We start from the raw sequence: 11569 nt of genomic DNA on the forward strand, positions 1-11569 counted from the left end.
ATCTGGGGACATTGTACCCAGGGATTCCAGGAACCAACCGCAACCCTGACCAGAATAAAGTACTGGAAAGAAATGAAAATAAAATAAAATGAAATTATTACTAGCAGCCTGTCTATCAACAGTCCAGTACCTTAGTCACTAAGCTTTTGCTGATTTATTATTTCTCTTTATAATTTATATTTTCTCTATTGCAATTATCATTTTTAATATTAATAATTCGTGTAATATTAATAATATTACAATTATTAATATATAATATATCTGGTTTTCTGGTGAGCATTTAGGTTATAGCCTTTCTGTGAATTAAGTAGCTGGTGGGGTTGAATGAATGAATCAATCTTAGCATTCTTCTTTTTGCTATTCCTGTTAAGAGTCGCCACAGCCATATTCATCTACATACGTCTATGCATCTCCTTCCATACTGCATCCATAAACCTTCTCTTTGCCTTTCCTCTCCTCCTCCTGCCTGTGGCTCCATCCCTAGCACCCTTCTCTCAATATAACTATTACTCCTTCTCTGCACATGCCCAAACCATGTCAATTTCTCTTTCTTAACTTTGTCTCTAAAACATCCTAACTGTGCTATCCCTCTAATGAACTCATTCCAAATCATGTCCATCCTTGTCACTCCCAACAAGCCTAAAACTCACAGGCACTGTACAAGAAAGGCCAGAGTAGACTCAATTTGTTGAAGAGGCTCCGGTCTTTTGAAATACAGGGGGCCGTTCTCAATTCCTTCTATGTAGGGGAAAGAGGGACAATGTCCAAGCTTTCATTCTTAATGGAGAACACCTCTCAGCCAATGTGTGAGACAGTGGCAGCACTGGGCAGCTTGGCAACAGGGTTCTCCACCTGCGTATATATTTTTTTTATCTGTGTTTTTTTTAACCTTTTTTTAAAACCTGTTGTACTTTTATAAAACAGTGCAATGTTGTTCAACTTTTTTAAATTTGTAATTAAAAATTTTTTTTATATATGTTTTTATATATCTCTACATAAAAAATTTTTTTTAGGTATTATTTGGGTGGTGGATCATTCTCTGCACTGCAGTGACACTGACATGGTGGTGGTGTGTTAGTGTGTGTTGTGCTGGTATAAGGGGATCAGAAGCCGATAAAATGGACAGAGAGGGTAGAAACGAGGTGGTTTTAATGTTATGGCTGATCGGTGTATGTGTAAACACTTTTATATCTTGTGGGATAATACAAGGCTATCTTATCGAACAAGAGTCGCACCATCTTTATCTTTACCACCTCCAGCTCTCTCTCTTGTCTTTTTGTCAGCTCCACCAACTCCAAGCCATACAACATATTATGCCTCACTACTGTGTTGTAAACTTTATCTTTCACTCAGGCAGAAACGTTACTCCTGCTACTTACTCTACGCCACCCACTTCACCCTGCCTGCAGGGCACTAACTAAAATAAACCGTGCTACCGCCCTGGTGGCGGTAAGCGGAACTGCATGCAGCGCGGCGCTGGTACAGCTGTGTAGCAGGAACCGCGACTACTCGACATTCAGGAAAGATGGCGACCAGAGTCCTTCAGAGCCTGGGGAAGGGCCTGCACCAGGCTGGGACAGGACTACGGTCCAGACAGCAGGTGGCTTTAACTATCAGGTTAGAGCTGCATTTCAAGCTTAAGTGTTTAACGGAAATGTTTAATTCCTGAATTGTTTGTGTTCTTACACTTTAAGCCTTTGTTTACTCTCAAACCCAGTGCTAACAGGCTAGGCTAGTAGCACGTTAGCCCTTTAGCTGTGTTTGAATGGTCTGTAGGCGTCACATCCTTCTCTCAGTTTAGGTGGTTCAGATATTTTGCAGCTCTTATTTCGTGTGGTATGTATGTCAGAAGAAACGTTTCTACAGCATTAAACTGGACATGAAGTTACTGCATGGATTTGTCTGCAGTTCTTATCTTGAGGGCAATAAAACCTTTAGCTATTGAGTTTCAGCTCAAGGTCATTTTCAAACCAGTATAAGACTTAACACTCTGGAATTGTTTTAATGACCTGTGCCTGTTATGGACGTTCTGAATGTCTATTTAGTATAAAATAACGTACATTGACTTAATTGTAAATAAAGGGTGCTTAGAAAACAATTCCAGCGATGCCTTCTACTGTCTATGGAAAAATGATCAGTTTCCCAACACCAAAATATGCAGCTGTTTAGGATAATTAATTTCACCTTAATAAATTGTTGTCTGTTACACCATTATTCTTTCTATATGAAAATTTGCATAATAATAATTTGCATAGTTGGCTACATTTTTATTGACAGTTGGACAGTTTTCACAGGATTGAATGGATTTACTGCAACTTTCGTAATGCTGCCGGACCCCCGATTACACTGTATTTAGATACATCCAATTACCATGTGTACTCAGGAGACCCCTACAACTGGCTGAGGACGTCTGCAGCCTAGTGCATGCCTGCCAGTCTTTTACTCCAGCCAGCAGATTTTTACGTAGAGCAGTAATACAGACTCAAGATCATGCTACACTGTCTGTATTTTTCCACCGCCTGTACAGTACAGAAAGGACTGTGATGTTTGTGGAAAAGTGCAGTGGTCCAGCATATTCGACCGCTACATTATCCATCAGCTGATGTGTGGGGTCTGCATATATGCAGCCCTTAAGGACAGGCATTAAAACTGAAGCTTAAAACAAGCTCTTTGTTTACTTTATCCTGGTCAGAGTTGTTGCAGGTACTTGGTGACTCCTGGCACAGAGCAGGAATACCCTGGACAGGGCGCCAACCCATTGCAGGGCTTCGGCTACTCCTCAGACATAGCCAATCATGAGGAGATGTTCAGCCAGCCAATAACAGGGTCAGTGGTAGCCTAGTGGGTAGAGCTTTGGGCATTGGGCTATCAACTGAAAGGTTGAGAGTTCAAATCCCAGCTCTGCCATGCAGCCACTGTTGGGCCCTTGAATAAGGCCCTTAACCCTCTCTGCTCCAGGGGCGCTGTACAATGGCTGACCCTGCGCTCTGACCCCATCTTCCAAACAAGCTGGGATACATAGATGAAGATATATAGTTATATATGACAAATAAAGGCATTCTATTCTAACATTCGATCCCTGATACCACTGCACCTGAGCACCCAGGGTGTAATTATTTTTCTTTTTTACCTTCAGGAGTCTGTCTGCATCTTCGAACCTACACCGTGAAGACAGCTGGTTCAAATCTCTCTTTGTAAGAAAAGTTGACCCCAGGAAAGATGCACACTCTCACCTGCTGGCCAAAGAAGAAGCTCAAAACCTGTACAAAATTCAGTGTACGTCTCATTATCCAACACACAGATTACTCGCGTGTATCAAGCACAGATTTCCATTGCAACAGTTTGCTACACATTGCTACACATTGTTTGCTAGGCAAGATTACAATAGATTATGTAGAGATGTGCTCCATTAGTCAGTAAAGGCACAGTCTGTTGCAGTGCATAACATGCCTTTCTTTTACAGTTCACAATGTCAAGCCAGAGTGCCTTGATGAATATAACAAACTTTGGTAAGATCATCCATATTGAGAAGGTGCTGTGTAGTAACTTGTGTTTTGTTAAATTCTGCTCACTAGTCTCAATTTAATAAATATACAATCAGCAGTAGTTGTTTGGCTTTTTAAACTGCAGTTTTTCTCTGATTGCTTTCATGGTTGGGATAATAATAACTAATTTGCACACTTTATTTGTAACTTGTGTTGTGCTTATTAAAAGAGAGTGACCTTAACTTTTAAAATTGATCATTAAAAATCAATTGTACTTCAGTTTCTGTTATGTTTTTCCTCTACATTTTAATTAAATTTCAGAATGTTTGTAATGCTAATTGAAAGCTTTGTTGTTCTGAAATGTATAATCTGAAGATTAATGTCAGAAACTAACATGCTAATACACTAGATCAGTTGTTCTTCAATATGTTTCTCTTAATATGTAACACCTACTTCTGCACACACAGTGAACAAGTCTTACCATCTATCCATGCTGACCCTAATTATCCATGTGAGCTGGTGGGCACCTGGAACACGTGGTATGGGGAGCAGGATCAAGCAGGTGAGTCTGAGTGATTTTCAGTTACTTTTTTTAGTTACAAATGCATTTGCTAAGGTTTTGGCACACACAGTGAATACATTTCCGATATGTAATAAATGCTAATGAACATATGCACCATAGAAATAGCTTGTGTTTGTTTCTCCTATTTTTCTTTTAGTGCATTTGTGGCGATACAGAGGAGGCTACCCTGCCCTGACTGAGGTCATGAACAAACTTAGAAAGAACAAGGTGTGTATCCGAGGCAACTCCTGTGACATAAAACCTGTTCCATACTACTAAGAACTTACAAAATTCAGAGTCAGTTCCATCAGTAATTTATTAATTAACTATTCTGTAGTCTGTAATAATAACAATAAATATTATAGCACTTTTGGGCACTTAAACTTAATTCCATTTAATTGGGGAGCAGTTTAATTCAACATTTAAAAAACCAGTGTAAATATGTGTGAGAACTGCTAGTGGACTTAGAATATAAAACAAAACCCCTATATCACAGCAATACTTTTGATAGGATTGTGTCTACATCAGAGCACCACTGCACTATATGGACATCCCTGTTCACTCAAGGGAACCTTATATGTCAAAATTGTCACTGTTTAAAAAAAAAAAAAAATGCAAAACCAGGCCTAAATAAGTCAGAAGCATTTTGTAACCAAATGCTGTGATTGGTTAATTATTGGCAGAAGTACTTTTTAATTCAAGAAATCAATGACTGTTAGCTGGTGACAGAAAACTGTGATTTCAGTCACACTACTACATGACAGGATGCTCAAACTTTTGCAAGTCACATGTACTGTTTTAATATTTTTGATGTGTTAAATTCAGCATAGAAATAGTAATTTTTCATAAGTATTTGCAAACATATGTAATGTTTGCACCATGCAGATTGCTATTTATTTGTTATTTCCAACAATAAAGCAAACCAAATGAAAATACAACTGTAGTAGTTATCTACACAGCAAAAATAGCTTGATCTCTTAAGTCTTTAAATTAAAATGCATAACCATAAAGGTTTTGAAATCATAAATACAGTTTACAGTATTTGCTAAGGAAAAGTTCTCATGGCGTTGTTTGCTTTTCTGATACTTGTTTCTTTCATATTGGCTACTTTCATTGCTGTTTACTAAAATGGCTAACATGAAAATTTGTATCTAAACAGGAATTTATGGAGTACAGAGAAAACCGAGGAAGAATGCTGCTGTCCCGTAGAAACCAGTTGCTCTTGGAGTTCAGCTTCTGGAACGAGCCTGTGCCCAGAGACGGACCTAACATATACGAGCTCAGATCCTATCAACTCAGGGTATGAAATGTATAACAATAATGTCTGTGTATCAACATATATTTCATCAGTAGGGTATATCAGTGTTATATTGGTATTCACTGTATTCTGTAAGTTCTCTAAGTTACTATAATAAAAATTGTCATTGAATTGCATTATATGGCCAAAAGTATGTGAACACGACCATAAGCTTGTTGGACATTCCATTCCAAAACAATGGGCATATGTGTAGTGTTGGCCCCCAATTTGTGGCTGTCACAGTTTGCTGTTCTGGGAAGGCTTACCACAACATTTTAAGGAATTTGTGCCCTTGGGAGAAGAGCATCTGTGAGATCACACATTAATGCTAGACAAAAAGATTTGGCCTGGAATTCGTGGTCTGATTTGTTCCTCGAGTAGCATTGAGATGATGTCTTTGTTTCCCCATTGATTATTGGGGTATATTGGGGTATAACGATATGATTCCAATATTATCATGTGCCTCTACTTTAGTTATGATTTGTTAGAAGATTAGTACAGTGGTACTTTTTTATTTTAGTTTTTTAATTTTCTCTAGATAACTATCTTTTTTTTTTTCTTGCAGCCTGGAACCATGATTGAATGGGGAAATTACTGGTAAAGTATACTTATAAAACTGTTTGCACAAGAATGTGTATTTTTATTTGTTTATTGGTTTTTAAAACCAGATTAACTGGTTTTATTATTGCTTTTGCAGTTGCTGAATTTTGAAAAAGGAGGGTAATACGCCTTGTAAATAAAACATTTAAACTATGAGCTCAGTCCACAATGGATAGATAATGTATATGAATAAATGCAAATGACCTTTTCTGCCTGTCTTAATTTGAATACATATTATTGCCTGCTGAAATTTGTTTTAAAAAAATGATAAGCTGACATCCTAGAATCATTCAATTCTGCATGTCTATGCAATACTGTATCATTCAGCTGAAATTAATAATTGAAAGCTTTACAAATTCATGTTTGGTTTGACTATGGACATTATTGCATGCATTGTTAAGGTAAGTCTTATGTAATACAAATGTGCCAAATATTTTGTGTGAATAGGACATTATCATTGTTTGAAATGCTGACTTGTAAAAAAAAAAGAAAAAAGTGCACCATCTTGTAGTTCTGTGTTTTTATATATCAAGTCAAAAAACATTAGTGGTAAACAAACAGTCAACCTGTAAGCAGAAGCAATGTACAAAATAGTAGGTTCATCATCCTGAACCTTACCGAACTCTTCCTTACAGTTGTAGTTCATCAATGGTCTTTTCTTACACACATCTCGGTTAAGGTCCCAACAATGCATAGACTTTGACTTGGTCATTTCTACACACAACCTGGAACCATTACATTTTGCAGACATGTCTCCTTGTGAAATCCATACCACAATGTACTGAGGCTGGAGGGTAAAGAAGGTCCTACCCAGTATAAGTATAGTGTTTCTAATAGTTGCCAGTAAGTAAATTTGATGACTGGTAAACAAAAAAACACTCTTTCCTGATGTTGGGTATAAGATCTAATAAAACCAGATTACATTTTATGTCTTTGTGTATAAAAATCACAGAACTGAATGAGGATGTGTTTTTTTCTTTTCTTTTTACAATTGGATGAGTATGATCATTTGATCTCCATAGAAACTGGCATAATACTGGAAGTGCTTTTATATGGTTTTAACAGGGCCCGGGCTATTGAGCTTCGGCAGCAGAACAACGAGGCTGTAGGAGGCTTCTTCTCACAGATCGGAAGTTTGTACATGGTACATCATCTATGGGGTAGGTGAACTTCTGATGTAATAATCAAGTCAAATTTATTTGTATAGTGCTTTTTCAGTAGTCTGGTCAAATTTTGAGTAATTAGTGTGATTGCAGTAGGCCATCATAATAGTAATTAGTGTGCTTGCAGACACCTGTCTGAGCAAAAGTATTCACACGCACACCAACTAAATGCTTACACACAATCACCAGTCTGAGCAAAACACTTACAATGTCAACTATCTGAGCAAAAGTATTTAGACCCCCACAAATTACATACTTGCACACGCACAATCACATATCTCAACAAAAGTCTTCAACCCTCCCAAATACTGTACCAGTGCTGATTTGGAATTACACTTGCATTTTATTCAGGAAATGTATCTATATAGTTTGTGTTTGCCCCCTTCCCAGTTTCTTTTATTTTTGGATATTTGTCACACTTATTTTGTGTTTGATGATCTAAAACATGTGTATGTTTTAACTGATTATTTATGGCCTTATTTATGGAAGCAAAACTTCCATTATAAAACGGATAGTTCCGGTCCTAAAATCTGATTGGCTGAGCCGCGTTCGAAGCCGTTGTAAAATCCCTGATAAACGCACACCTAGGACCACCTCACATCATTCCATATTAATACGCCACTAAGAAGAAATAGTTAATGTTATTTTCGCCCTCATGTTGCCTAGCAACACTGTTAATCGAACTACCTGGCATCGCAGAAGAATGCTTTATTGTAAGTTTATACACAATAAATACATTTATGAATTAAACATTGTTGTATTTATTGTATTTTATGTTGACCGCCGTTTTATAAAAGCAATAAGCCACTCGAGGCTGTGCGTTACTGCTATGATTTTAGCACGGGGAAAGAAGTTTTCATCAAGAAGTCATCCCCGTGCTAAAATCACAGTAACGCACGGCCTCTCGTGGCTTATTGCTTTATTCAGCCCTGCCTGGGCTATATGAAAAAATAATTGCCTCCTTATCTACTAAATTATCCAAATTCAATTGACAACTGGGTTCAGTTTCACTAGCCACATCCAGACATGATTACTGACAGACCAGTTGAATCTAAACATCACTTAAGTACTAACTCTTTACTAAAAATCGAACAGCTTTACCACTGTTCACAATACTCTCAGACTTTATCTCTAATGCCTAGTGCACACTGTGCTATGATGTCAGATTTTCCTTATTAAGGTTCCCAGGCTTCCTGTGTGCACTATGCAATGACTAGTTTCAAACCTAACAATTTAAATACAGGTGATACAAAATCATAAATAAATAATGAGGGCAGTGATAGCTTAGTGGTTAAGGTGCTGGACTAGGAAACAAAAGGTTGCTGGTTCAAGTTCCGCCACCACCAAGTTGCCACTGTTGGGTCCCTGAGCAAGGCCCTTAACCCCAATTGCTCATCGTGTTCAGCTCATTGTGTAAGTCGCTTTGGATAAAAGCGTCTGCTAAATGCTGAAAATGTAAATGTAATGAAGATTTTTAAATGTATTTAAACATCCATGTTTAAGATCCTAAATGATCCTAAAATATATTTTGCATCCCCCCTTCCTTATCCCAATTTAGTTATGTTACATTTCTTATTGCAATTTCTCTGCTGCTTGTACCACCCTCACGTTGGCCGAGAAGGGCTGTAGACTAGCACCCACCTCAACTGTCACCAACCTTCTCCAAAAGGGCAGCAACGATGTAAATCCTATTCAACATTTTCTTCCTCAGATTCAGCCAACTGTGTCTGTTGAGCACTGATCCAGGCCTGTAGCTGAGGCTTGACCTTAAACGTTTGAACTTTTCAAGGTGGTGGGCTAGCATATATGCCCACTTCACCTCCTGAGCACCCACAGTACACATTTAAGAGTTCGAATAGCTCTGTATCAGCAACTAATATAATTTGCAAGCCCCATTGCAGTTGATTGTAAGTTTTTATTCAATAGGAATTTTGTGTGAAGTCAGTGTGAGTCACTCTTGATCATTTTTTTCCAGCTTACAAAGACTTGCAGTCAAGAGAGCAAACAAGAAATGCAGCTTGGCAGCATGAAGGTTGGGATGAAATCGTCTACTACACAGGTGAGTTTTGAAGAACGTAATCCAAAACAATAGCACTTTTTTACATCATCTAATGGATAATAAATGTGTTCTTGTTTTTTTTTTTTATCTTTAGTTCCTCTGATTCAGCACATGGAATCGAGAATAATGATTCCCATGAAGAGTTCGCCTTTGAAGTAGCTTCCCCCCTCCAATAACCAGAATTACATGGCAAACTGATTTTAGAATATTAAACAGTTTCAGTCGTTTTGCACTGCTTTTGATTTCTGCTCATTTGTAACATTCTGACCTTTTTCTTGACTCTGATTTACTTCTTTTCCCATATTCACTTAGTCAATTTATTAGTTTTGTTAACAATTCAATTGAAGCTCTTTTTCATAAAAAATATTTTTAAAACCAGGGAAATTAATAGTCTAAAATGCTGTCAAAGATTTATACACTAAAACACATACGGTTTACGCACAGACTTTTGGAAGTGCATTCTGTTTCTGATTTTGGTCACAATGCTTCTCTAATTTTCATTCAAACCCAATCAGGATGTTTTGACTCTTCATATTTTGGGCTCTACAGGTTGCTGTGTTTTTTTCTTAAAGAGGTTTGGCAGCAGATGTGTTGCTGCCTTTGTTTTGTGAGTCCTGAAAGACCTACAGCATGGTCAACATCATTAATTCTCTCTCTCTCTTTCACATTCAGAAGACATTGATCAGCTTGCATGCAGTTTTGCCAAATAAACACCCTAATTTGGGACACTTCAGTCATCTATTTGTCTTTCATATTTACTGTAGGTAAAATCTCACAGGTAGTTGAGATTAGTCCAGGTTTTTTAACGTATGTCCCATTACTTTTGCTAATTGTACAGTTTGTATCGTAGTTACGAACTAATGCAATAGCTGGACATATTGTAATTAAGTGGGGGAGGGGGCAAAATGCCTCTTTCCCCTTAAACAGATCAAACCAATTGAACCTTGTTAACTTCAATTTGCAGATGTGTTTTATGCCTGGTTTATTTCTGTCTTACATTATGTCATTGCCTGTGTAATGCATTTCTCTGTGTTTTCTTTTAATCCAGTGGTAGACCCTTTAAAACAGTAAAATACCCTTGTTCCAATTGTCAAAAAACTCAAATGTAGGTCTGCCAAGCCAAACAGATTTTGTGAGGAACTGAATTATGGATGGATTTGTTATAGTATAATGTGGTTTTATTTAACATCCACTGCTTTATTAAAAGTAGATGTACATACTGAAATAAATTTATGATTGAACCTCAGGAATGTTTCTTTTTTGATGTGCACTGATGATCCTAATTATATTATTTTTGCTGACTGCTTTGATTATGACAGTTGAGATTTGCATTGGTAGGGACATTTCTATTGCAAATAAATAAAATGAAAAATTCACTCAGCTCACTATGATTTTTAAAGGGGGAGGAAAACAGAAGAAAACCTACACATTTATGCATAGACAAACTGACAAAAAGTGGGGATTAATCTAGGGTCTCAAGGGCCTTAAAGCTGTGCAAGGCCTACACTTCCTACTGTATGCCACCTGCAATATTGTTCTTCTTCCTCGGCCTTTGTCCCGTTCGGCTGCGGGGTTGGCTCTCTGCGGATCATGATCCGCATTGATTTGGCATGCCCTTCCTGACACAACCCTCCCTATTTTATCCGGGCTTGGGACCGGCACTACAATGCACTGGTTTGTGCATATAGCGGCTAGGTATCTATAGGACAATTCAGTGTTTCCAATTAGCCTGGTGGCATGTTTTTGGACTGTGGGAGGAAACCCACGGGGATAACATGAAAACTCAGCACAGAAAGGACCCGGACCGCCCCGCCTGGGGATCGAACCTAGGACCTTCTTGCTGTGAAGCGACAGTGCTACCCACTAAGCCACCGTGCCGCCCCTGCAATATTGTTATTCAATATAATTTCACATTTTATCTTCCATAATACATAATCAGCCACATACATCATGGTGTACTGGTGTCTGTATTGGAATTTCTGGGATATATCGAAGTTGTTGGAGCGTAAATGGGATGGATTTTTACTTGAGCCTTTTTTATAATACATTTCCATTGAATATTTCCAAAAAATACACCAATAAGCTACATGATTAAAATTACTGACAGGTGAAGTGAATAACATTGGTTATGACATTGATATCATCAATCATATTACACCAATGGCACCTATCGAGGGAAAAGAGATATTAGGCAGCAAGTAAACAGTTAGTTCTTGATGTTTTGGAAGCAGGAAAAATGGGCTCAAAGTATCAAATTGTGCTGTTCAGGCAACTGAGTCAGAACATCTCCAAAATATCAAGTCTTTAAGGAAGGACAGCTGGTAAACCTGTGACAAGGACATGGGCAACCAAGGCTCACTGTTGCGGGTGGGGGGTGAAGGCTAGCCCATGTGATTCCACATA

General features: G+C 38.0%; 1 protein-coding gene across 1 annotated transcript; it reads left to right on the plus strand.

The window, feature by feature from the left end:
* The first annotated feature begins 1501 nt into the window (after positions 1-1501).
* Positions 1502-10412, plus strand: LOC134330050 (protein NipSnap homolog 2-like). Its single transcript, XM_063010978.1, has 10 exons — positions 1502-1617; positions 3137-3276; positions 3464-3509; positions 3953-4047; positions 4205-4275; positions 5207-5347; positions 5910-5941; positions 7010-7104; positions 9083-9166; positions 9261-10412. Exons 1-10 carry the CDS (start codon positions 1526-1528, stop codon positions 9323-9325), a joined length of 861 nt encoding a protein of 286 aa, XP_062867048.1. The 5' UTR covers positions 1502-1525; the 3' UTR covers positions 9326-10412.
* The last annotated feature ends 1157 nt before the right edge of the window (positions 10413-11569 follow it).

The sequence above is a fragment of the Trichomycterus rosablanca genome, chromosome 16, assembly GCF_030014385.1.
Source record: "Trichomycterus rosablanca isolate fTriRos1 chromosome 16, fTriRos1.hap1, whole genome shotgun sequence".
NCBI lineage: Eukaryota > Metazoa > Chordata > Actinopteri > Siluriformes > Trichomycteridae > Trichomycterus > Trichomycterus rosablanca.

What these genes read in the sequence shown, in the direction of transcription:
- LOC134330050 (XM_063010978.1), top strand. Translation starts at nt 1,526, where the DNA reads ATGGCGACCAGAGTCCTTCAGAGCCTGGGGAAGGGCCTGCACCAGGCT. An exon ending in GATGAATATAACAAACTTTG is followed by an intron (nt 3,510 to 3,952) that starts GTAAGATCATCC and finishes CTGCACACACAG; the next exon opens with TGAACAAGTCTTACCATCTA. An exon ending in CATGGTACATCATCTATGGG is followed by an intron (nt 7,105 to 9,082) that starts GTAGGTGAACTT and finishes ATTTTTTTCCAG; the next exon opens with CTTACAAAGACTTGCAGTCA.